We start from the raw sequence: 27,934 nt of genomic DNA on the forward strand, positions 1-27,934 counted from the left end.
TCTTGTCATGCGCTTGTAACTCAGCGGCTCTCATGTTGCTACCTGAGGGCTAAGGTTTGAGCAACTGGAAAGGTAGTATACGAGTATCCTGAAGGAAGGCAGGAAGGCAGGTGGTCAAAGACCACTGCTTTACAGAAAGGATTTCAATTGAAGAATCCATCCTTTGTTCAAATATTTTATGTACTCTTTCTGTTTAAACTACAAGTATGAGAGAGCCACTGTGATACAGCGATTAGAGTGTTTGACTAAGGGCCAAGCTACACATGACGAAAGACACTTGCCTGGCAAGTGGATTGAGTGGAGGGCAAGTGAACAGGGAGAAATACACTTGCCATTCAAGTGTCATTTGTCACTTGTAGCTTGGCCCTAAGATGTAGGAAAACCAGCTCTAAGTTCCCGTTCTGCCATGGGAGCCTGCTGGCCTCAGTCCAGCTCCTCCTCCTCCTGTCACATGATTCTGATGTCATATTTGCGCAGCTCAGTGGATCCTGTTTCTCAAAAGGCTGAAAACCATTGATCTTGAGAGACTGAGGAAGTGCAGCCCCAGTGGAAACATCTTCACATCTCCTTCAACACTGGGTTCTCTCTACATGTCATTCCTTGCAGCATGAAAAACCTCCCCATGTGAAAACCGCACACCAGCAGATTTTATATGGATCAAACTGAATTCCATTCTTCCTAATTTGTGCTGTTTCTCTCCCCCGCCACTTCCTTTGGAAGGCTGCAAACCACTTCTCCCCATCTCTTCTTATGCTGGATGTTGACAGAGCAAATCATTTGCAAACTCTCCAAAATAATTAGGGAGATGAATCATAGATCATTTGGAAAAGGCTTCTTTGCATCTATAGGGAGGGTTATTTTTAAAACCATTTTGATGAATCATACAAAAGTGCTCATCAGCAGGGATAAGGCCATTTTCATTTATATGTAGAATTAGAAGAAAAATAACAAAGAAAACAATCCCAACAGCAGCTTTCAATACACAAAATGAAAAATATTTACAGCAGGTACCAGACAGGTTGTATTACAATACACATAATTACAAAACAAGATGCCCTGATTTTATGCTTTTTTGTGGCTCTCTTGGCCTCTTCAAGTACTGCTAAATGACCAGAAATTCAGTCTTGAATCTTCAGAACATTTCTTTTCTCCAGATCATTCATTTCCTTCAGGATCAAGGCAACATTGTATCTTAGTTCTTGAAACTTTGCAATGGGTACCTAGAATAAAACAAAAATTAAATTGTGATTGGACAAGGTGTACGTGCAAGCTAACCACAAGTAATAGCTTCCTGCAATTCCTTCTCTACCGTTGAAACTTCCTACTTGACAAAAAAAAAAGGGTTTATATAGAATTTCCTAACCACAAGGGCAGTGGTACACCAGAACGTATTGCTTGCAGAACATGAAAAAAAATGATAGGATTTTGCATAGGATGGAGAACTGAAAAGAGAACTTTTTCTCCCTCTCCCATAATACTAAAACACATGGGCACTCAGTGAAGTGCTGGGGGCGGCTTTATGTATTGGGGTTTTATTGGCTGGCTTTTGATGGTTAACTTTAATGATTTTGCAGTGCAATATTATAAAGAGTTACTCCAATCTAAGCCCACTTAAATCAATGGGCTTAGACTGGAGTAACTCTTTACAGGATTGCACTGTTAGTTTTTTTTGATACTTGTATTCTTGTTTTGTGAGCTGCCTCAAACAGAACTCTAGATGCAGAGGAGTTAGCCGTGTTAGTCTGTAGTAGCAAAATCAAAAAGAGTCCAGTAGCACCTTTAGGACTAACCAACTTTATTGTAGCATAAGCTTTCGAGAATCACAGTTCTCTTTGTCAGATGCATGGAGGGAAAGAAGAAACTGGTCAGATATATAGGTGGAGAGGGGAGGGAGGAGTAGATGCAAACAGTAGCTTCTGATATGGAGATCAGTTTGCTTCTGTTAAGGAAGTCAGTGAAATCTGATAATGAGATAACCATTCATAGTCTCTATTCAATCCCAGCCTGACTGAATCAAATTTACGTATGAATTCCAATTCAGCACTCTGAAGAGGTGGAATAAATGTTTTACACAGATGATGTTGGCCTCCTTGTACTGCTCATATGCCCTTCTGTGGGCATCTAGTTGGCCGCAGTGTGACACAGGGTGAAGGACTAGGAGCGGATCAGCACAGTTGCTCTTGTGACTTATGAGGTGGCTGGAATTGTCAGAACCAGAAACCAGAATTCACTCCAGCCTTATTCCAACATGTGATCTCTGAATCACATTTTCTCATTCTGCCAAGAACTTGTGGCACCCTCCCCCCTCACAAAAATCCTATGAGGTCAGTCAGACCTGGAGACAATAGCCAAGGCTGCCCAGTGAGCTTCAAGGATGAATAAAGATTTGAACCCAGGCCTCTTTAACTGCTACACCACCACTGGCTTTCCTCTGTGTAGGGTCTAAACATGCTCCAAAAAATAAAAGGTCCCATGTTCAATCCTTGGCATCTCCAGTTAAAAGATTACAAAGATGCAGAAAGAGGGCCTTTCCTCATACTTGATGGGATCCTGAAAAGCTGCCATTAGTCAGACAGTACTGAGTTAGAGGGAACAAAGGTCTGACTCTGTACAAGCAATAATAAATTCAGGTGACATATCTCCAGAGAAGCCAGGTAATTAATACTTTTACCTTTCTTCTATAGCACTCAAGGTGCCATATTCCTTTCATCCAGACAAAGATGGAACCCAGTCTTGCTTAGCTTTAGCAAGATGATTGTTATTGAGTGCCTTCAGACTATGTTCTGGGATCATTTAGCTAATCATGTTTTGTATATAAAGCTACAAAACACATCAGCCCACAGAAATGCTTAGTAGTCACCTCTGACTATGTGACACAGAGATAAGCCTCACTCACCATAGGCGAGTGACTAATTACACGCCTGCTACTAACAATGGTTTTAGGGATATCAAATATATTTCACCCATTAAACACAGCCAAATGACTGCTTATCTTTAGACTGTTTGGCTGGATTTTCTTTCAAGAGCAAATAGTGTCAGAAATGACCATCTGGCAGGTAATTTGTTGTCCTATTTATCATCATGACAATGCAATCATTTACAGTAATACAGCAATTATACAATAAAGCAACCTGGATGCATAACTCTGAAAAAAAATGTAAAGCTACAGACTGAAAACTGTTGAAAGTTCCACTCTTCCTAGTATTGTTCTTCCAGACAGCCAAGGCCAAATAAAGCTACATGATCCCAGCCACTTAACACATGAGCCTTATAAAATGTGATCTCTGAGAATCAATTTCTCTTTCAGCCTGCCTGCCAAGTCAATGGTTGTTTACCTCCCTGTATCAAATCCCTTCCTTAGATTCATGAACAGGATTAGAGCTAAGCTGCAGAAATGGCTACTGATCTCTACTGTAAAGTAACAATCTGCCTCCCTTACAGTACACTTGACATTTACCATTATTTCGGGGCACAGGTCCTATAAGCAAAAAGTGGTTCCACGAGATTTCTAAACAATGAAAAATAGGCAACGCACATCTTGCTATTTGGAGGACTGCTGCCCATCTGCAATACTGCATCATCTTGGCCATTCTATTTTAAATGAAAGCAGAATGACCCTGCTACCACCCAGTTTCATACTCATAACTACTAAGTTAGCTCAAATATACTGATTGCCCTTGGGCACTCTCAAAATGGGTGGGCGCCGCTGCTGGTTTTATGGCTGGCCCACATTTGAGTGTTTGAGCAGACATGCACGTCCCTGGGGATGCTTCTTAAGTGGTCTCCACAACTGCAGCAGCTCCAAAATGACTACAGAAGCACGAGCATCAGTAACACAGTGCTGTTTTTCTATGTCAGGCATCAGCATAGGAAAGGCATCTTATTTAGCACCACAGAAGTGTATCATGAGCTCAAAGGTCATAAATAATCTACATGTTTACGCTGTCAGTTTACATAAAACCTGCTTGACTAGGGCAGATGTCAGGCCAGGTTGCATAAACAGGAATCTTGCTCTGAATGTAACTTTTGGGAAGCATGCTTTTATAAAGCAACTCTTGGCATGTTCACTGGAAAGTTCCTTCCTACTTACTGACAAGTATCTCAGCTATTCAAGGAAATGCTGAAAGCTCAAAACAAGCCATCCAGGCCTGAACATTTCCGACTTGTTCCCAGTACGTCCTTATGCATCCTTCTGTAGCTAAAGTGCAGGGGAGAATTTGCTTTCTTGCTTTTATTAAAGGGCTGCACCATCCCTTTAAACAAACAAACAAACAAACAAACAAACAAAAAACCCTGGCAAAGCTGCAAATGGAAAGATGTAACTTTAGCTACACACAGCAACAGGAATTTTTAGAAATAACAGTAACGCTTAGTATCAGTATAGTGTTTTCAGTATTTGGCGAGCTTCACTTAAATTACTGCAATAATCGTTACAACAATCCTGCAAGGCAGGCCAGTGTTATTATTCCTATATTGCAGATAGGAAACTGAGGCTGAGAGAAGCTTTGTTGAAGGCTATCTAGCCAGTTAGGGGCTAAGATGAGATTTGTACTAGCAACCTCCTGAATCACCACTCTTTTCAGTTTATGTCACACCACTCCTCTTAAGAACATTTCATAAGCAGGGGGCCAATACATGTCTGCTATCTGATAACTGCGGCATCAAGTGATGATTTGCTTGTGCCAAATGGGTCCATGCAGACCAACATCAGCAACATGACTCTTGTATCACTTTACCCACAACACTATTCCATGGAGTCAGTTCACACACATGCACAAATGCCAGTCAAAGGTACAGTAGATTGCTGAGGCTGGGGAGAAACTGAAGCCTGCAAAATCTGGGTCTAAAGCATTAGGGAAAAAAAATAAGGCTATTAATCTGAAGAGATGTGCAACCAGGGCTTTGACACAAATGGCTCACATTTGAGTGAAATCCTGAAAACGGTTGTTTAGGCAAAGAAATGAATGCAGAGTAACCTACTGAAAAGAAATAATTCCTGAAGGCTGCAATGCAGTTGGTAGTCAGGATCCCTACAAAGAATCTCTGCCCTTGCATTCATTTAAAAGAATAAGAACTCACTTCAAAACGATGTGCTGTCCCATCTGAAAGCTTCATCTGCATTAAAATGGATGGCTGCAAAGCACGAGCCAAGGAGCTGAAAAGATTTACAGTCCCACTGTTAGAGCTGAACACACCAGGATCTCAATGAAGAAACAGGCGCTTAACTCCTCCTGCAGATCGAACGGAAGTCCCCCCACCCCATATGTTCAAGAGGATGCCTTTGCACTTTGGGCTTGGCCGGAAATTGGAGCTAACTGGCTGTTAAAGGCTGAATGGCTCAGAGCAAGGCCACCTGCTTTCTCTCCTTAAACCCATTTAGGACACTGATGGAACCAGTGTGGCATAGTGGATAGTGTGTCAGACTAGGATTGAGGAGACCCAGGTCTGCCATGGAAGCTCACCTGGTGACCTCGGGCCAATCACATTCTTTCAGCCTAACCTACCTCACAGGGCTGTTCTGAGGATAAAACAGAGGAGAGGAGAATTATGTAAACAGCCTTGGATCTCCACTGGGGAGAAAGGCAGGGTATAAATGAAGTGAGTAAATGAATAAATACAGGGCCATAATGGCTGTCTCACCACTCCCTTCTCCTTTATAGCCACAGAATGAAGAGAGATCCAACAGGCAAGATACAACATAAATCCATCCTATTACATAAACCATCCTAAAACACCATATTTGGATGACCAACCCTTCCTCCCTATCTTATGCAATGCTGCTTCCACTGCTGTTCTTTTCTTGCTTCTTTTCTGTAAATGTTCCAAGTATCCACATTTCTTGCTAGGGCAGAACGGTGCATCGGAAGACAGCCATCCACCTCTCTGCAAAGACCTATTGCCCTCTTAGCTGAGCAAAAAGCTCATCTAACCGCCAGCATTATTTTATTTCTGCAGCTCTCCAGCCAGTGACCAGTGGAGTGGGGAATGAATCACTGTGGGCGCAGATTCCTTCTGCCAAACGTAGGCCAGAAACTGGCTGACAGGAAGCTGGAGACTAAACTCTAAGGAGAGCGGCTGCCAGATGGTAAACAGGAAGTCCCAGAGGGACGCTTGTGGGGAATGGAAAACGGGAGAGGAGAGGATCCAAAAATGGAGCCCGGGCCATCACAAGGGTTTGTTTGTGCCTCCCAAAGCAACTGGGGTGAAGAATATTTAGCTGTTGCTTTTTCCGTCTCCCTCAAGCACAGGATATTTTTTGGACAGTGAACCAAGTTATCAGTGCTGACTCCAGCAAAACAGGACCAGCTTGTTTCCTTCACAGTTCTGGTGGGAAGGCACTGTTAAGTGGGGTCAGGCCAACAGGTCTGGCTATTCCGACCAACCTGTTATCGATAGATCAGCTCCCAAAGCTACTGACCGGCAAACAACCAGCAGGTGAATAAAGAAAGACAAGCAGTTGGAGGATGGAAACTGGGGTCAGGTCTCAGTCAATCAATGAAACCAAAGCCTGTGGGTGGGGGATGAAGCCAGATGTCTCAAAGTAGCACAAGCCATGCAAAGGTCTCCTGCTCCTTCGGTGGACTCTGCCCTTCCTCCCTCACTGCCCCTAGATGCCCGGAACTGTCTCCTCAAACACCTGCCCGATGCCGCCTCTCTTGCTTCCTTCAAAATCCACCCATTCTGTGCCCCTACTGGCACAATCTCTTAGTCCATCTCCCTCACCCAAATGAAGTCTCCGTTTGAATCAGTGAAATGGCCAGCCGTCTTCGTCTATTTATCCCTGGATCCATCTCCCCCTCCACTGCTCTCCCCTCTTTGACATATTTTAGACTGGTTTCATCTGCAGCACTCGCTTATTTGGCCTTGCCCTCTTCCAGTCAGACTCAGCCGCGGGCAAGTAATTCTCCTGCATCTCCTTGCTGGGTATGAATGGATCATTCAACCTCTCCCAATTACTTGCTCTCAGAGGAGGCTGCCCACGCAGCTGTATTTTTCTTATTAGGAGGGATGGGCTCCTCCGAGGATGGGTAATTTTTAATGTGATTTGGAAGCCTGGAAAATGTCAACTTAACTTTCACAGCAGGATCTGATTGGGCTTTTATTTCCTGCTCCCAGTTTATCATACAGTGTTGTACACAAAATCACCTCCTGTTTAACAAAATCACAATGCAAAAAGAAGAGGCAACCCCAGATGACTTAATTCTGAAGCACCCTTTTCATGAACATCTATGGACATCTTATTCCTTTACCTGGTAGAAATGGCCACATCCACTCTCCACTTGAAATCTTCGATTCTAGGCAGTTTGTTGGCTTGACTCTGAAGTGTGGCTTCAAGAACGGGTCGCCTGAAAGTGAAAACAAAACATGAGAAGTAGCACAAAAATATAATGCAAGGATCTAAGCCAAGACCCAGTGGCAATGAAGCAGAGAGGCTGGTTTACATGAGTCATCAAAAAGGAAGGTGTTGCTAAGAGAATGAGTTGTAGTCTGGAAGATATCTGGTTCAAAGTGCCATGTACTCTCTAGGGATTTACCTTGTCATCTATAACATGGGGGATGGTAATTCTGGCCTACATTGCAGGGTTGTAAAGACTGACAATGCATGTAGAATGTGCTGACATTCTGAAGCACTCTCTTGCACTTCTGGGTCTTATCCTCTGAAACTGGCTCTATTCATGTGCTGCTACTGTGCTCGCACATTTTCTAATATTAGTTTTTGTGCTCTTATCATTCCTGCTACATGTTTACTCGTTTACATGCTGGTTTTAGTATTTGATTATACATGATTACACATGAAGCTGCCTTATATTGAATCAGGCCACTGGATTATCAAGATTGTTATTATCTACTCTAACCAGCAGTGACTCTCTGCGGACTCCGGTAGAGGTCTTTCATATCACCTACTTTAGTCCTTTTAACTAGAGATGCCAGGGATTGAACCAGGGACCTTCCACATGCAAAACAGAGGCTCTTCTACTGAGCCACAGCCCGCCTCCTCCAAATTGCTACAGATCTTTATTTGAAAAATTACTTTTTGGTCTCCTTGTCTGAAGCTGTCTGGAGGAAGAGAACTGGGATTTCAAATAAACAAACAGGCAGAATAAAAGTGAAAGTGTTCCTGGCATGCGTCCAGCCACACAGTTCCTCTGACAGAACGATATTTCCATTTGCAGAAAAGAGGGTGGCAATTTCTACCAATTGGCCTCCTCCGCAGACACCTATTTCCCCCTCTAACCTGATCCTGGCTCCTTGGACGAAAATGTCAGAGGCTCAGCGGGCTACAACAGGAAGTGGGAACGTCCTGCTCTATAAAGCCTGTGGATGGTTGGATACATGTCAAGATCTCTTTCGTTCCATAGCCTGTGTTATCTAAAAAACTCTGGGCTGGGAACAGCAACAAAAAGGTGAAAATGTCCCCTTGAAATCACAGCATTGGATCTGTAACGGTTACATAACCATCCTTACCAGTGGGTGGCGTTGTTGCACATCTGAGAGTTTGGGATGGTTATATATCGGTTCTAATTTTTCCCGTTTGCTTGGTATTCTCTCAGTGATCCCCAACGTTTTAACTGTTGTTTTTATATTTTGTATATAGTATAAGCTCTGGTTAGAAATTGTTTTAATGATATATTTGTGTGCTGGTTTAAATTTGATGATTTTAATCTCTGGTTTAATTCATCAGCTACTTCAATGGCCCTACTGAGTCAGAAAATCTCAACAACAACAACAACAGTTGTTGTTGTTCTGTGGGGAGCTGGATGTCTAGCTATTGTAAGGGTTTTAAGATCTGTGCCAGAGACCACTTGGAAACCTTTTTATTAAACGTAGGTTCCTTAAACAAGCGTGTTACAGATCCAACTACTTTTTCTGCTGGCAGAAAAGACACCTTGACCACAAAAAAGGTTACGCTGGAGGATCGCAGAGCGTTCATGGACAAAAGCCTCATGAGGCAGGGAATATAGAAAGGAGCTGGTTTGGTTGAGACTGAGCAAAAAAGGTGACTAAATCCAACCTACATTTTCCAATGATGATTTTCTAGATCAACAAAAGCCACTCCAGATTTTTTAAAAAAGTTTTTTTGTATGCGTCTCTTTGCCAAGAAAAAGGGAGGAAAAAGACAATTATGTCAGAATCACCCCCTAAGTTGTCAACATCCAGTTCATTTCTAAAGAACATCAGCATCACAGTCCCTGGCACACAGCCAAATGTCATCTTGTTACAACAACAGAGAGAACGTTTAAGTTCCTTATGTAACACTTTAGCTTTCTTCTCTGGCTTTTGCGTACTTTAATAAGAGCCTTCTTACATATTCTGCTTTGCTGCAGAAAAGAACTCGTTGCATGCAAGAAAGACATTTACAAGAAAAAGCACGTATTTTTGCACCATTTACAAAGTACGTGCAAGCATACATCAAACGAGGAGTCATTTGCACTCTAGAAGCCCATTCATTGTGTTCTTGTCAAATATACTTAATCCTCTCCAGAGCTGAGCTCCGGGGAAACAGTTCTGCACAACACACCCTCAGCTATGCACAGTACTGATTGGTTGGTGTTTGTAACATCACAAACTCCATTTCCTGGGAATTTTCAATTAATTAAAAATAAGTAAGGCAGTGAAAGATCTGTTTAAACAATCATTTTGCAAATTGAAAACTGTTTGGCAAAGGATGAGTCTAACAGGTGAATTATCCATCCGGCCCATTTTAATCTCACACTTCCACCAAGGAGCTAAGGGATGGTATACATGATTTCCCCCTCCCCCATTTTATCCTCACAACAGTCCTATGAGGTGATTTGGGCTAAGAGAGCATTCCGTGAAGTTCATGGCTGGGTGGGGAGCTGAAGTCCAGTCCTGCCGTCTGCCACTCTAACCTGAAGATCTAGCTTAAACTCTGTCTCTTTTGCTGATTGTTACACACCCCTAGGATGGATCTACAGAATATTTCAAAGATACTTTCGTGAGAGGTGAAGCCACTATAATCTCTTTGTGGCTATGGACAATAATCCCATTATTTGTTTCAAAAGGGCTCTTGCTTGGCCTAGAGCTAGTCAGGGAAGAAACCAGATGCTTTACCCCTGTACAAAAGGATCAGCACGAACACAGGGTGTAGCCAGATTAACCAAAAGATCAAGCTTGCAGTGTGGCTCAGCTGATGTCTTTCTAGCATCCCGAAAGAAGGGAACCTGCATCGCAGAGAACTGAAACTCAGCTGTTAGCTTTGCCCCTTCCCCATATTTAAAGTGGGCAGCCTTTATCCTCTTCAAGCACCATTAGGTATATTTTTTACATTTATTTGCTGCCTTATTAGTAACCCAAAGGAATTTTTTAAAAACTGTTTTAATGCTCCAAAGATTTAGGATGGATGTTGCCCGGTGACATCGCAGGGGGGCAGCCAATCAGCACAAGTGCAGAGGAGGCTGCTGTTTCAAGAGCTCTGGAGTGGAAGAGACACTTTGGACTGAATGCAGTGAAGGTGCTTCTAGACCAAGCCCACAGCTACACACAGATTCTATCTATCTATCTCCCCTGCCCCAACTGTTCTTGTTTGCATGCAGCACTTCTATGCACCTGCAGAGTTCCCTGCCCCTCTCCTCAGTCACCTGTTCTGTGTTAGTCAGACCAGAGTACCACAGGTGTCTATATAATGTGTGTGAAATCCGAGAGAGCATCTCCTAGTTTTATACTAGTTTGTTTAGTTTATTTATGCCCTGTCTCTCTCTCCCAACAGGGAACCAACATTGCTTATATTATTCTCCCCTCCTACATTTTATCCTCACAACAACCCTGTGAAATAACAACAACAACATTCGATTTATATACCGCCCTTCAGGACAATTTAATGCCCACTCAGAGCGGTTTACAAAGTAAGCCATTATTATCCCCATAACAAAACACCCTGTGAGGTGGGTGGGGCTGAGAGAGCTCCAGAGAGCCGTGACTAGCCCAAGGTCACCCAGCTTAGATTAGGCTGAAAGTGGGTGACTGGCCCAAAATCACCCAGCAAACTTCCATGCTTAATATTTTTCAAGTTCTCGTGACTTCACTTCCAAGAAGCTTGTTACAAAGAATCCCGGGATAGCTAGTTTAGGGTGCTGGCTGAGAGCCTTCTGCTAAAGATCTCCATCTCCCCTGACAGCACTACAATTCCCATGGGCTTGGGAGGACCTGCCACAGGGTAGCAATAGTGATCAATCCAGCCTGCATTTCTCTCTGGATGGCAGCATTGAGCAAGAGAAAGGGTAGACTAGGAGCCACAGACTCTGTTTGCTTCCCTGCACTCTGTACATGTCATGGATGTACTCTGGAGAGACCACCAAGGATAACATCTTGCCAAGAACCCCCCAAACACATTAAATTAGCACTGGTTCCCAAAATTGCTTGGAAAGAGGGAACAGCTGTTCAACCAGGATAAACTTATATACAGGGCTTTTTTTCTGGGAAAAGAGGTGGTGGAACTCAGTGGGTTGCCCTCAGAGAAAATGGTCACCTGGCTGGTGGCCCTGCCCCCTGATCTCGAAACAGAGGGGAGTTTAGATTGCCCTCCAGAGGGCACTCTAAACTCCCCTCTGTCTGGAGATCAGGGGGTGGGGCCACCAGCCAGGTGACCATTTTCAAGAGGTTCCGGAACTCCGTTCCACCGTGTTCCAGCAGAAAAAAGGCCCTGCTTATATATAAAGCAGCTCCAGAATAATCTAACTCCTAGTAATACCAAAGAGCATCAGATAATGCCTGGAGTTCCTGGATGTTATCTGGAGCTTGCACATCTCACTGTGATCAGTCAGCAAGTCCCGTGTCAGGGGATGCTTCAAGGAGTAGCCAATTTGAGCTGCTACAGCTTGCAAATGGAATGCAGACAGGCCACACACGATGATGCTAAATGGACTTCTATTAATTCATTTTTTAACTAAGAGGCTTCAGCTTTGTAAGCTGTTTTCTGGTCTGCTCTGAGCCCAAGGACTGTTGTAACCGACATCATATTAGACTGCTCTGCTTGTCTGCTGCAGCTTTTATGGACCTGTTTGTATTGGCTTGACTAATTATTGTTTTTCATTAACTTGTTAGTTTTCTTTTAGTTGTGAGTCGCCTTGAACAGATTCTGGAGCAGCAGCATACACATTTTCTACAGAAAGAATGAATCTTAGGACAGCAGAAACAGGTGAGGGGATTTACTTTTTTTGGACCTGGCCTACTTAAGAGATGCTCTCTACTGTTGTGTTTTATCACACCTTGCAGGGCATACTTGCTTGTAAGCCATCTGCGCATCGAGTCAGGCTCTCCAAGAGTGTGCAGAAAAGTGGTTTCCGTAATTGTCCCTTAAGCTTTGGAATTCTCATTATCTGGAGACTAGACAAAGCTTGAGGCAGCACATCTTCCAGATTTCTTTTAAAAAATTCAACTTGGGTTTTAGTGGCCAGAAATAGGGAAGGGTGATTAGCATGTTACCAACTTCCAAACTCCTGGGATTCTACACAGCCAATTTTATTTAGTAGTGCCAACATGGTTAAGTGGTTCAGCTGCCAATCAGCACTCTACTGGTTTGAATCCCACTACTACCATGAGCTCAGTAGGTGGCCTTGGATAAGCCACTCCTCTCAGCCCCAGTTCCCCAGCTGTATCGTGGGGATAATAATAACACTAACTTGTTCACCGCTCTGGGTGAGGCATTAATCTGTCTAGAAGAGTGGTATATAAGTGCAGTTATTACTATTCTTGTTCTCCTCTCTTCTATTTTATTCAAAGGAAGTGCCAAAGAAAGATTTGTTTAAAAAAGGAATCAAATTCAGATTTCAATTTCTCTTCCAAGGTGTGGCCTATCTTTGACTGTATGACACACCTAAGAGTAGAGAAAATACATTCACCAGCTGTCTTCCTCAGCCTAAGAAGTAGGTCAATTGGTTTGGGTGTAACCTTGGGAAATTACAGGTCTGAGCAGGTCATTAGTCAATCCCTGGATGACGATCAAGGCTATGGCTTCTCCTTATTAGCAACCTGCCTCAAAACGTCATCACACAACCCAGCTTGCGAGAAGCTGACTTAACATTGTGTTAATTTTGAATAAAGGACTTATTCAGCTAGCTCAAGAGGATCCTTCCTTTGTGTAGACAGCTGAACTAGAGGAGAGAAGAAAACATTTTATTGGGTTGTCCTAAGCAGACTTATACTCCCCTAAGCCTACTGATTTCAAAGGACTAAGAGCTAAACTACAAGAGATGAATTACACGAGGACGCTCACGTGAAGGGAGTTGCAATGTTAGCAGGGAAGCTGAGTTTTAAAAGACAGATCGGAAGGCTTTGTCAATTTCCCCTCTCTACAGAGCCCCCAAAGATAGCTCCTCAGAGGGTTTGTTTATGTCCTCTTCCCCTCCTAGAAGGGGAACTGACAGAGCGTTTGGGAGGCAAAAAAGAAATTAACAAACCCTCTGAGGAGCTTTGGCTCTGTAGAGAGGGGAAATTGACAGAGCCTTCTGATCTGTCTTTTAAAACTCAGCTTCCCGGCTAACATTGCGACTCCCTTCATATGAGTGTCCTCGTGTAATTCATTTCTTGTAGTTTAGCTCTTAGAAGACTATAACTTGGCACTGTTAGACCCTGACTCCACCTACCACCTACCTACTGTAGCAGCTGCAATTGGTTGATTGCTGTGGCTTTCTCCAAGATACAAAAAAAAAAAACCCATACTTTCTAGGGTAAGAGCAACAAGACTCCTAGCTTTCCTCCTCCAATTTAAATTCTGTGTGGGTGGGTGGAACCATTTCAAAAAACAACTGTAAGGGAAACGAAAGAAACAAAATTATGTTACCGATGCAGGATTCCTTGTTGAAGAGTTACCATTCCCCAGTCGGGCTAAGGCCTTCATAAACATAACGCAATCCTAAAATAAAGCTCATGTGTCACATGGGATAAAGGACCCAAACACTTTCTCCTGGCTCTACCAAGAGCAAAGGAGAAAATAAGGAGTAAGTTTAGTGCAGCAGCAGAACTGGGAGATGCCGATATTTTCAGGAATATCACCAGGTGACTTTGGGCAAGTCACTCTCGCAAGGCTGTTCTGAGGATAAAAATGGGGAAGGGGACCATGTGAGCCCGCCCCCCCAGCTCCTTGGAGAAAGCAGAAGTTAAAAATAAAAAAACTGCACATAAATCCACATGGATTTATGTGCAGTTAGTCCCTTGGCTTTTCTTTCTGAGAAAACTGATTTAAGTAAAGCGCTCTGCCCACTCTTTGCTGTAACATCTAGGATTACATGAGGGTGGAAGAGTTATGAGGTTGGGATATTTATGCATACACATATGATGCAAGCAAGCGCTGACCTGGATAGCCCAGGTGAGCCTGATTTCATCAGATCTCAGAAGCTAAGCAGGGTCAGCCTTGGTTAGTAATTGGATAGAAGACCTCCAATGAAGTCCAGGGTTGCAGAGGCAGGCAATGGCAAACCCTGTTTGTTAGTCCCTTGCCATGAAAACCCTACCAGGGACCGCCATAAGTCAACTCTGACTTGAAGGCATTCTCCACAAAATCTTTTTCAGTGGGCTGGAATATTTTCCCACTTATCTTCAAGGATGCAGTAAAGCATTACTGGTTTAAATATGGCTCAGAAAATGATAGAACTCTTAAGAAAGAGAATGCAATTGACTAATAAAGTTTACCAACCTATTTCCAAAGGCTACGGTGGCGAAGTCCACAATAAATTCTTCTGGGATCCTTTAACAGAGAAGAGTACAGACTGAGACAGATAGCAAATGCATGCAAACAGAAAATTACTGATTTTTTTAAAAACACAGAATGCAACATACATATGACGTCTTCTACGCACATGGGTAACATTTTGGGGAGCAAACTTGAACTGGCGAATTAAGAAAACAAAATAGCCAGTTCTTTGCCTGAAGGTCTATAGCCCTTGCTCTTTTTGCTGTGTCATTAAATTGCACAATGCTATAATACAAGGCTTTAAAGAGAGGCTTACGGCGCCTCCAATTTCATCCTGAGCTTCTATTCTGAGCCATCCAGTGGAGATTTCAACTAAGTCCATGTAACAAACGTCATGTTTTGCTTGCTAATTAGAACAAGTGATCACACTCAGACAATGCAGACGGATTGCTCTATCGTTACACCACTGACCTTTGAAAAACAAAGCGAGTGTTTTAAAGTGGGACAGCGCCTGCCTTTCTAAACTGCAGATTGTCTTACCACCCAAAAGGGATCAGTGGATAGTCAAGAACATGGGGAAAAGATAGATGTGATCGATGATGCCAGTGTCTAATAAAAGACACACTGTGCAGTCAGTATTAAATCAAATGGCATATTATACAAATGGCTTCCTGTGACCTCATTAGCCAAGTATTGCATGAGGATTATAGCCAAATGGGGCCATAGTTATGTTTGTGTTACAAAAGCCAAGAAGCTGGGGGAAGGGAGAGCGCAGAGACACAGGTGAGGATGCAGGCAACCGCCCATTAACTTTTTGTAGCAGAGTTTTGTCAAGTCTTTCCCATTTTTGCAGACAGTCTGCAGATCCACAGAACATCTATGTATAAGCAAATCACCCAAAAGGTCCAGCAAGGTAATGTCACACTAAACATTAGCAGGCAGCACATGTAGAGTCTCCTCCTTACTATTGGCATCTGTTATGAAGTTGTCTGGTGTCTATTATAAAATCAAAAAGACTGAATGTCCATTGTTGCTACTGCCTCCTCCTTGTCCACACTTTCTATGGCATGTAGGAGTGAAAACACTGTTTAAAACCTATAGCAGCAGCACAGAACATTTATTAGTGACATCGACATCATCATAATCAGGGCTTTTTTTCTGGGAAAAGAGGTAGTGGAACTCAAGACCGCACAATGACGTCACTTTGGGTCAGCTGGAACAAGGGGGTAGTTTTTTACAGTTTAAATTGCCCTCAGTGAAAATGGTCACATGGCCGGTGGCCCCACCCCCTGATCTCCAGACAGAGGCACCAGTGGCGCGGAGGGCAATCTAAACTCCCCTCTGCCTGGAGATCAGGGGGTGGGGTCACCGGCCATGTGATCGTTTTTAAGAGGTGCCAGAACTCTGTTCCACCGCATTCCTGCTGGAAAAAAGCCCTGATCATCATCACCATCGACTTCTCATGTTGATATCTTTTTAAAATTTTTAAAAATAATTTTAATAACATTAACAGCTATCATTGTTGATATCTTTCCATTGACCCCCCCCCCCGCCCTCCCCGAACACTTGTTACTCTGAGCACTTCTGAGTTAAACTGAAGCTCAGGCCAGACAAGAATGAGAGCTGTTGGTGAATGGAGAAGCTGTTCGGGGAGTGCCTGTTATGGAGGGGGCTGTGCTCCCCTTAAAGGAGCAGGTACATAACTTCAGGGTGCCACTGGATCCTGGAGGCTCAGGTTTCCTCCATGGCGCACACAGTGCATTTTATCAGCTAAGGCAGATCACAGTCAAGTAGCATTACTTTTATGCACTCCACGTGGGGCTTCCTTTGAAAATGGTTTGGAAACTTCCACTGGTCCAAAATGTGGCAGCCAGGCTACTGTCAGGGATTAGTTACAGGGATCGTATCACCTTTGCGCGCTGGCCACCCATCTGTTTCCTGGCACAGTTCAAAGTGCTGGTCCTTACTTTGAAGGTCCTAAATGGCTTGGAGCTGGGCTATCTCCAATGCTAGTCAGCTCACCAGTTAAGATCTGCCTCTCAAGCCCTGCTCTATGCGCCTCCACCTTCAGAAATGAAGTAGGCGGCGAGTAGAGACAGGGCCTTTTCTGCGGTCATTAATCATCTCTGGAACGTCCTTCCCCTTGAGGCTCATCTGATGTCTACTTTACTTTCTTTTAGGAGCCATACCATAACACATATTTTTTACCCAGGTAAAAAATTAGGGATTTTACCTTACCAGCCTTTTTCACTGTCTGCTTCTGGCTTGAGGCCAGTTTTATGCTGTTTATGTCTAATAACTTCTTTTTAATGGCTTGTTTATATTGATACATTATTTCAATTGTAAGCCCCCTGAAGCAGGACTCTGACGAGACAGTGCAGAAATATTCTAAATAAACAAACAAGACTTCAGTTATGTGGGCACTGTTAATGTATAGGGTGATTTACAGAGCACAGAAAGAGAAGTCCCCTGATCAAGGAGTTTACAATTTAAAGAGTGAACCTGCCATGTACCAGGAACACCTCCTGTGTTGCTTCTTATGATAAGAATACTCTTATGGAGCATGGAGCATATTATTATGGTGCTGGGAAAGCCACATAAGGATGAATTCAGCTCTTGATGAATGCAGGATACAAGAAGCGGTCTCTTCATGAATCCATCAGAAGCACAGTGGACACAGGATTCGGTTTCGTTTTCTCAGCCATGCCGGACGCTCCTCTCGGCTGGTCCGGGAGGAAACGACCGGGCACCCTGACCGGGCGGCTGATCCGCAAGGATTAGCCCCCAGGACTCCCAGGGAGGGAGCCAGGGTCCGGGACGCGGCGGGAAGAACTCCCCGAAATCAATGCGGGGGGGGGGGAATTGCCCGTTTGTCCCTATGGAGGCCGGCAGATGTGCGCGGCGCCTCGAGTGCCGCCGGGCAACGAGAAACGGCAAGTAAAGGTGGGAGGAAAACTGTGGCAGTTTGAGAACTACTGAAGTATAATAAAATGTAGAGGGGGGTGACTTTACCGGGGGGGGAAGAGATAAATGTGAATTTATAAGCAGTTAGATTAACAGATTGATATATATATAGATATATATTGGTTAATAAATAGAATATTGATAGAAAATAATTAAGGATAAGGATTAAATATACGGATTGAGTAATCAACAATATTTTCTTTCTTTGATAAGATTTGTATAATGCACCAAACTGAATGTATAGACGAGTCAAATTGATTGACTATGTGACGAGAGTTATATAGAATTACCATAAAAAGATAGAATGAGTAATACATAGAGAATAAGTCAAATTGTTTGATTTAAATGTGTAAGATTTTTATGGTTTATGATATATAGGTTTATGATATATAGAAATATTCAAAATTGGAAAATGGGATAAATTGTTTATCCAAGATGGAAACAAAGACTTACAGTTTGGGTATACAATAAGAAAAGTAGTTAAGGATGTACTGCTTAGTATAATGGAGAATATGTATTTGTTTTAGATAGAGAAATTTAATAGAAGTAAGGGAAAAGGGACAAAGGGTTGGAAAACTGTTGGAAGTCAACAAAAGGGGGGGAAAGGGAGGGGGTTAGAAATGAAAAATTTGGGGAAAATTGAATGTAAATGTAAAAATAACGGATTCTAACCCAATAAAAATTTTTTCAAAAAAAAAAGAGAAACGGCAAGTAAAAGAAACAGGCGGAAGCCTGTAAACAAGCGAATCCCTTCTGTTTTACAAGCGTTTGTGAAGGAGAGGTTGATCTGAAGAAGACTCGCTCTTCCCCTTCGTTGAGTTCCAGAATTTTGTTGGCGCCCCCCCCCCCCCAAAATGGCAGCAAAGAAGCAAAGTCCCGCTCTCGGTAAGTCAATCTCGGCTACTTTGAAGGGGGAGTCGCTCGAAGAGTTGGTGCGCAGGGCGGTGGTGGAAGCCATAAAACCCTTTGTTGACAAGCTGAACGAAACTGATCAAAGGGTGGGCTTAATTGAAAGCGAGGTGAAAACCATTAAGGCAGCAGCGGGGGGGGGGGGGCAGAAAAGTCTGCTCTGGAAAGTGCGTCACTTGTGAAGGCTACAAAAAAGGAGCTGAAGTTGGTGGAGAACCAGCTGATCGGGCTACAGGTGGAACGAACGCAGACAATTTTGCGTCTCCAAAACGTGAAAGAGGAGGAAAATGAGGATCTGTGGGATTTGGTCTCGGAACTACTGGCGACACCCGCGAGGACGACTAAAGAAGAGGTTAAAAGCGCCATTTTGGAGGTCCGTCGGGCTTCTTCAAAATATGCAACAAAGCGACAGTTGCCTCGTGAGATCATTATTGACTTTTCATCTAAAAAGATTCGGGACACCATCCTATATAACTCATACAATGCGGATTTGGACTTTATGGGTTTGAAAGTCAAGATTTTGAAAGACGTTCCATTTCTAGTCCGGAAACGGCGTTTTAAATATAAAAAGTTTGCAGCTCTTCTGAGGGACCATGGAATAAAGTACAAATGGTTATTCCCGGAAGGAATATGGTTCAGATATAAAGATCAGGCCTATAAGATATTATCAGAAGATCAACTAAAGGATTTTGAGAATAAAAACCCAGAACTCTGCTGCACCAAGAACGAAGAAAAGGAGGAGCCGGAGGGGGGGGGAGGAGGAGGAGAGCATCGCAACAGCAGTTGCACAGAGAGAATTGCGTCCGGGACCTAGAAGGGGGAGGAAAGTTTAAACAGAATTTGAAATGTTTATTCTCTGTATGATTAACCACTCCATCATTATTCTATGGAGCTATTTTTGTATTATGACAGTATGAAGGGAAACATTGAAGTGTAGTGTTTAGTGTTTGTAGTTCATTCCCCCCCCTTTTCTTTTTCCACCCCCCTTTGTCCCTTCCCTCTCCCCTTTCCTTGTGATAGTCTGGTGTAGTGTTTTGTAGTTATGAAAATAAAAAAAATTTATAAAAAAAAAAAGAAGCACAGTGGACACCACTGTGGCTATAACAACGACAACATTGCTTATATACTGCTCTTCTAGACAGATTAGTGCCTAGAATACTAGATACAAGTTAGTGTTGTTATTATCCCCACAATACAGCTGGGGAGCTGGGGCTGAGAGGAGTGGCTTACCCAAGGCCACCTACTGAGCTCAGGGCAGTAGTGGGATTCCAACCAGTAGAGTGCTGATTCGCAGCCAAACCACTTAACCACTGTGCTACAGCAGCTCTCTTTTTTAATTAACACATATTTTAATTAACACTTATAATTAACACTTGTTAATAATTAACACTTATATTTTACTTTCCAATATTTAAAGTGCATCATGTACATTATCTTGTTGCCGTCCTTACAACAACCTTGTAAGGTAGCTCAGGGTTTAGATTTGTTAGGCAACAGGGAGTTTTCTGGGACAAGCCAAACATATAGAGATAGGCTTCACTTGAACTGAAAGGGAACCAGGCTGCTAGTGCTTAATATTAAAAAGGTGGCAGTCGCTCTTAATCTTGTAACGCTAAACACTTGAATTCATCCTGCTCAAAATTCTTGAAAACTCTACAAATCAATTAAAGCCCTCAATCCACAAGGCTTATCTGAAAACGGAGAGAATATTATAATACAATGGACAACTAAAGAGATATGTAACAATACTAACAACATCATTGTGCTTTAATATGATTGATTTTATTGTTGTATCTGTTATTGTAAAATTGATGAATAAAGTATAAAAAAGAAAAGGCGGCAGAGAAGCTTTTCAATTAAATCTTGGGGAACAGCAGACAGGAGCGATAAGGAGCTTTGGGTTTGGGACAACTCATTCCAAAGAGATGACATGGTAAGCTCTTGGGAAGATATTGGAAGGAGTGGGCTAGAATTTGAGAACGAGAGCAAGGCGAAAAAGGAGGGTCATGTGGGGAAATCTAAGGGTGAAGGAGGCCAGGATCCTTAGAAAGGACAGGTGTGCTGATATTGGAAGCCTCCAAGCCAAGATGGGGAGCAGAGGAGTTCAGTGCTAAATCACAATTTAGATTTAGTTGGTATTTCAGAAACAATGAGGAATGGGCAAAATCAATGAGATACAGTTATCCTTGGTTATAAACTCTACAGAGAGAGCAGGGGGAGGTGTTGCTTTGTGTATCCAAGACAGCATACAGTCAAATAAGCAAGAAAACATTAGGAGAAAACACTTCCCCATGGAATCACTATGGGTGGAGATCCTGGCCCCTATGGGTTACTTAAAAGTGGGGGTGTACTATTGTTTCCCCCCAATCAAAACCAGGAGGCAGATCTCAAGATGTATTTGGCATGAAATATTGTAATACTGGGTGACTTGAACCATGTGTGTATGTTATGCGCCATCAAGTCCTCTCCTATCTATGGCGACCCTATGAATGAAAGACCTCCAGAATGTCCTATCATTAACAGACTTGCTCAGATCCTGCAAACTGGAAGACATGGCTTCTTTTATTGAGTCAAACCATCTCGTTTAAGTCTTCCTCTTTTCCAACTGCCTTCCACTTTTCCTAGCATTATTGACTTTTCCAGAAAATCTTGTCTTCTCAAGATGTGACCAAAGTACAAAAAGCCTTAGTTTTGTCATTTTAGGTTCTAGGGATAATTCAGGCTTGATTTGATCTAGAACCCACTTATTTGTCTTTCTGGCTGTCCATGGGATCCACAAAACTCTCCTCACGTTAACTGGGCAAAATGTGCTCTCAAGTCATGATACAGAAATGAGATTTCCAGACAGAATAAATGTTGGTGCATTGGAACAGCTGGCCGTGGAGGTCTATACCCGATTCCCAGTTGCAGAGAGAGGACTGGAAACACATTCAGGCGTATGCGCCTAGGCCCATTACATACATTCAAATGAACAAGTGCCAGTCAGGGGCAAAGCTCCATTCTCTTTGATTGCCTGCACACGTGAAGTACCGAGTCAGGCCTTGGTCTACCAAGCTCTGTTCCGACAGGCAGTGGCTCTCAACCCCAGGCATTCATCAAAGAGGCATCGTATACACAAATTCAAGGATTTAATGGACTGAAATAATAGCTAAAAGATGTACCTAAGCTCCTTCAGATCTTCTTTAAAAACCTGAAAGCAAAAAAGAGATTGTTCAGCAACTCTGGCAAGATTTAATATATTCTCAGTCTGCCTTCCCACTCAAATGTCCTCAAGGAAGTCTGCAGCAAGTTAAACACACACACACAATGGCCTGGACCCAGATTAATATTTCTGAGGGCAGGACTTCAGCCCATACCGCATGATTTCCCCCCTCCCAAGAAAAGCCCTGCAAAATCAGGATTCTGGGGCCTTTCAAGCTGCTGGAAAGGTGGGGGGTGGGAAATCACTCTCTGCAAAAATTTTCATCTGGATATACCCCCAATCACTTTATAAAATCAATATTGAATAACATAAAGCCATCTAAAAACACTGGGGAATGAACCATCCTAATATCAATCTAATTTTTAAAAACCCTTCCACGAAAGGAAAGGTTTTTTATGGAAGGCATAGAAGGATGAATTAGAGTGTCCTCACCTAACCTTTTGGGAAGCTGAAAACCAGGAGGAGAGAGATTTACAGCAATTGGCTCCGTCTCATATAGTGTGGCTGTAGAAACTGCCTGAACCCCAGGGTACTTTCTATTCATGACATCAGATTTATTTCCAAAGGTACTCATCTGGTAGAGCTTGGACTCATAGGCAGAGTATGGGAAATGCTTTTTGGAGAAGGCGTCTTTCCACTTGCCAGTACTGGACTGATTGTCTCCCTGGTATGGAAAGCAGCAACCCAGCACCTCTAGCCACGGGCACTTCAGAAGAGTTTAATTTGCCTTCCAAACACGTGACCGTCTCTTTCTACAGATGTGCCTTTATGAGGGATACAGTGCAAAAACTCCAAAAAAGCTGTTCTCTTCTAAGTCCATTTAAGTCAATGGGCTTCGAAGGGTGTATGCAACTCTGCTTAGGACTGCACTGTTAATTGGCTGGAGTAATAGATTAATAAACACCTTATGAGTGATCAAATAGGCAACCTTGGTCAATCAGAAAAATGTTTTAAAAATAAAAATGTTACTTACGTAGCTCAAAGTTAAGAAAAATTAAGAATAGTTAATATGGAAATAGATTAATTACAAAACAGAGACCTTAAAAATGTTGAGTATAAAATATGAAATAGATGACTGATCAAAGATTATTGATATGAAATTTTAGGTATAAGTAATTAAGGAGAGGGAGAGGAGAAATATTCCATAAGTTAGCTGTGTTACCACATATTCTATCCTATCCTCTATCAGCTGCACTGGTTACCGGTGGAGTACCGGGTCCGGTTCAAGGTTTTGGTGTTGACCTATAAAGCCCTATGCGGACTGGGCCCAGCATACCTTCGGGACTGCCTCTCCCCATATGTTCCCCGGAGGTCGCTTTGATCAGCCACTAAGCACTTGCTGATGGTTCCTGGCCCCAGGGAGGTCCGCCTGGCCTCTACCAGAGCCAGGGCCTTTTCGGTCCTGGCTCCGACCTGGTGGAACTCTCTGTCTGAGGAAACTAGGGCCCGGCAGGATTTGTTATCTTTCCGCTGAGCCTGCAAGACAGAGATGTTCCACCAGGCATTTGGTGGGGGCTAGGCTGTCCTCTCGCCAGCTGTACCACTGAAGACCTTCCACCACCCATGCAAGAAAATGCTTATTTTAATATTTTATACCCGCCAATTTTAATTGTTTATGATGTAATGTTTTAATGTTTTTATAATGTTTTTATTGTTTTAAACTGTTGTTAAACCGCCCTGAGCCTGTCTGATGGGGAGGGCGGTCTAGAAATGTCATAAAATAAAATAAAAATTCTAAATATTCTTTTCTGTTACAGCTTAAATTTAGTATTCTGTATTTTGTATAAGGTTCCATGCACTTTCTATTGCTATTTGTATTTTTTCTTTTAAATAAAATTCTAAAAATTAAAAAGTTACTAACATTTAATATGAAAAACATATTAAATGTTTTAATATGCTTACTTGGAAAAGGCATTCTCTTTTCACTCTCTCACAGAAAAAAAAACTTCTAAGATTTATTTAGATATTTTTACTTTGTTTTTTTCTCCCCAATGAGAAAGTAGCTTGCAATGGCCTTATCCTCTCCTTCACCTTATCTTCACAACAGCATCCCTGTAAGGTAAGTTAGGCTGAGAGTGTGTGATTGGCCCAAGGTTATCCAGTAAGCTCCCATGGCAGAGTGGGGACTCTGACCTGGGTCTCCTAGATCCTAGTCTGACACTATAACCACCACACTGCACATACACACACCAAAACATGCAAGGTCTTTCCCCCTCCTTCAAAACTTTTGCTTAATTCATGTGTGTGTTGGTGGAGAGTACCCTCAAGTCATAGCGGACTTATGGCCACCCCTGGTGGGGTTTTAAAAGCAAGAGACTAACAGAGGTGGTTTGCTATTGCCTGCCTCTGCAACTCTGGTCTTCACTGGAGGTCTCCCATCCAATGACTAATCAAGGGCAACCCTGCCTAGCTTTTGAGATCTGATGAGACCAGGCTCACCTGGGCTATCCAGGTCAAGGTTAATTCATGCGTAACTTTTAATAAAACCCAGTCTACCAATTCATCAATTAAAACCTAAAGGCCAACTCAACTAAGACTTCTTTAACCAGGGGAGTGCACTAGTTTTAAGGCCTTCATGGGGGAGCTTTGTTGGGCGTTAACCAAATTGCATCACGGCATATCAACAGGTCTCTTTGACAAAGGGGAGCTTCCACCAGTCAGGTGGTTTTAACTCTCAGACCTCACTTCCTAAAGAAGGTGCATGCTCCTCTACTCACATCTTCTTTCAAAGAGGAAGGCGGAAGTCTCAAGGCCCCTCTGAGAAGAGTATACATGCCCGAGATGAGGACGGCCAGCTGCTCGTCTGAGAGACTGCTGCTCTCGGCAATCATCTTCACAGATTCTCTGCAATCTCTTCCTTCTAATGCGTTGACTGTGACTGTTAAAGAAAAAAACAACATGGACAATTCCATAAGTATGCATGTATTTTTTTCCTCACTGGCAATATATTTTTCTTTCACATAAACATTAATGCAATGAATGGAGATTGTGGGAGGGTCATATCTGGTGTGGACTGCATGCCCTGGTTGTGATCCTAAGGATACGATGCTTGTACGCAATGGGGTTTTTCCCATTGCCATTGCCCTCTAGCATATTGTGATATTTAACTGTTCAAACCTGCAAACAGCATCCGTCTCAGTAGGCTTAAACCTTTCCAGGTGTAGGACTCATCTTTGATCCCAGCCTACTGAATGGCACCTGCTTCTTTTACTCTGTACCCTCCCCTTTCCTTTTCTCACTCTCTTCCATACATCCCTCACTTTCTTATCATCTCTTTCCTTGGTTCTGTTCACTTTGCCATCTCTTTTTTCTTCTTATATACATTTCAACAACAACAACATTTGTGTCCTTCAGGTCAACTTAATGCCCACTTAAGAGTGGTTTACAAAGTGTGTTATTATTATCTTCACAACAATCAGCCTATGAGGTAGGTAGGGCTGAGAGAGCTCTGAGAAAGCTGTGACTGACCCAAGGTCACCCAGCTGGCTTCAAGTGGAGGAGTGGGGAATCAAACCTAGCTCTCCAGATTAGAGTCTTGCCGCTCTTAACCACTACACCAAACTGCACCTTCTGCAGAGAAAATCCATTTACTAATAAAGAAGGTGCAATTGCAAGCATACATCAGTCGTTCAATGGTAAAGCCAGATTCCCACCACCATTATGATATAATTCACATACTGTCCAGAAACTCCAATGGAGATGGAGTAACAGAAGGGTTAAATGTCAGGACTCCTGGGCCCTTTCCATCGCTGGACTGAGGGAAAGAAGAGAGATCTACAGCTAAGAGTGCGCCCTCTAGTGACCAAGAGAGCTGGGGAGCAAAGTGCATGATCGCATCTGCCTGCAGAAAGCTGCCCAAATGGACAGTGGACCAAGCCACAGCTGGAAATACAGCAAATCATGAGAGATGCCGAACAAGCGATTCAATGAGCACAAGACTAATGAAGAGTGGGACACAATGGATATTTATAGGTCAGGAAAGCCCCCCCCCCCCGGCTTTCCGCAAACAATGCAAAACTGAATTATTTGGGAGGGCTTCGCTTTCTTAGAGGGCTGTGTCATAAGAAATTGCTCACAGAGATACACTGGAAAGGGACAGGGACTATATAGACTGTGCTATTGGGCGCTGTCTGCTTTGGTAGATAATGCTCCTGTTAGGTAGATTCCACTTGGCTAAAGATGTCATGTTAATTAGTTATGCTTTGTTTTCAGAAAAGGTTCACCTGTGCTTGGTGTTACGTTGTTTTCAAATTTTCTGTTTCCATACCCTACTGTGGATCATACTGTATTTTTTTCAGTGAAATCTCCTAGCTGTGTTGATTGTATTGTAGTCACTTGCAGTGTCTAATCCGCCTTGGATCTCAGTGAGAAAGGCGGACTAGAAATTAATAATAATAAACAAACAATAAAGCAATAAGCCTCTGAATTCCAATGCCAGGAGGCAACTTCAGGCGAAGGCTTTCGTCTCTCTGCACTGGTTGCTGGCCCTCCTGGGCAACTGGCTTGGCCACTGCGCGAAGCTGGCTGGTTTGATCTAGCGAGGGTCTTCTTTTGATTTTACGGGACTCGTAGCAAGCCAAGTCGAGCCTTGCAGGCCCATTCTAGGGAACCGGAAGGGTGGTGAAGGGCCTGTACCGTTCCACGCGACCCTATGCATATTTACGTAGAAGCCCCACTGCAGTCAACAAGTAAGCGCGCAGAGGATCGCACCTATAATGACTATGCTCTGCTAGTCTCTTCTTGACAACAACGTGTACCTTTCAGCAGTTTCCGGAAGGTTTCCTTGCCCAGATCCCGAACGCTCTTGGCCATCGCTTCCACCTCCGGGGGCAGGCGAGCCCCCAGAAAGCTGACTCTGCTCAAGCTGCTCTCTCCGACGAGCCCAGCGTGCGGGTAGGGAGGGGACACGGCCTTGCCTGCAGCAGCCATGGCTCGCACTAGGCGAGAGCGAACCCCCAGCCCAGCAGCCCAGCCCAGCCGAGCGCAAGGCCACGTGACACCCCATTCCCAGGGAACGTTCCATTGCCCCCTCGCGCCCCCTAGTGCCCAAAAAAGCACAAGGGTAAGCGAGAGCGCCCCGTTTTTGCCGTGGAAGAAGGGGAGGCTGAGGACATGGTACGAAGAAAACAGGTATAGAGATTCCCCCCAGTTCCTTTCTCATAACATTCGAATCCAGGGTTGCGTCGCTCGGTGAAATTGCCGGGCAGCAGGTCGAGAACAAACCCTGACCCTGATGAGGCCGATCTCGTCAGGTCTCAGAAGCTGAGCAGGGTCGGCCTTGGTTAGTAATTGGATGGGAGACCTCCAACGAAGACCAGGGTTGGCAAACAACCTCTGTTAGTCTCTTGCCACGAAAACCCCAGCAGGGGTCACCATAAGTCAGCTATGACTTGATGGCATTCTCCACCACCACCGATTCAGTACAAACAAAAGAAAAGATTGTTCAGCACATCATATGGACTTCGCTGCCAGAGGATGGGATGGGCACTGGTTGAGATAGCTTTAAAGGCGGGTTAGATGAAACCACCGAGGAAAGGTCTATTAATGGCTAGTGGCCATGATGAATAAATTTCCATGCTCTGAGGAAGTCTCTCTTGTTGCCATGTGCCTTGCACAAAAAGCTAGTGCACAGATGTATGTGTGAACCAGCTCTTTTTAGTATATCTGTTTATTGGAAGAGCAGGATTTGAGTCCTGTGGCACCTTAGAGACCAACAAGTTTTTCAAGGTATGAGCTTTCCAAGGTACCTGAAGAAGGGAGCCTCGACTCTCAAAAGCTGAAAATCTTGTAGGTCTCTTAAGGTGCCACTGGACTCAAATCCTGCTGTTCTAGCAGACCAGCACTGCTACCTATCTAAAGCTGTCCATTGAAACAGAATCTGATACTGGTATGAATGAAACTCTTCCTCAGTTCTACGTGGGACTAACATATGTTCTATGGGTGTACCTATGAATTAAACTGTGAAGCTGGGACTGCAAAGACTCCAACTATAGAAAGACCCCCCCCCCCACACACACACACATCTGATTTCTTTGCTAATATAGCAAGCTCCGTGTCCAGTAGCACGTTAAAGACTAGTTAGATTTCCAAGGCATGAACTTTTGACAGTCAAAGCTCCCTTCGTCAGATACCAGGAGTGGAAAAAAGGAGTCCAATATTCTAGCCAAGGCTGCGGCCTTTTGATGCCGGCACTGCAGGCGGCGCAGTTG

At 43.5% G+C, this 27,934-nt stretch overlaps 1 protein-coding gene across 1 annotated transcript; it reads right to left on the reverse strand.

Moving 5' to 3' along the window:
• Positions 1 to 900: 900 nt before the first annotated feature.
• COMMD5 (COMM domain containing 5) lies at positions 901 to 26,712 on the reverse strand. Its single transcript, XM_054996515.1, has 7 exons — positions 26,483 to 26,712; positions 24,443 to 24,603; positions 21,685 to 21,713; positions 14,654 to 14,704; positions 7,251 to 7,346; positions 5,080 to 5,155; positions 901 to 1,220 (listed from the first exon to the last, which is right to left on the reverse strand). Exons 1-7 carry the CDS (start codon positions 26,652 to 26,654, stop codon positions 1,119 to 1,121), a joined length of 687 nt encoding a protein of 228 aa, XP_054852490.1. The 5' UTR covers positions 26,655 to 26,712; the 3' UTR covers positions 901 to 1,118.
• Positions 26,713 to 27,934: the final 1,222 nt, after the last annotated feature.

Source organism: Eublepharis macularius, chromosome 13 (assembly GCF_028583425.1).
Source record: "Eublepharis macularius isolate TG4126 chromosome 13, MPM_Emac_v1.0, whole genome shotgun sequence".
Classification (NCBI taxonomy): Eukaryota; Metazoa; Chordata; class Lepidosauria; order Squamata; family Eublepharidae; genus Eublepharis; species Eublepharis macularius.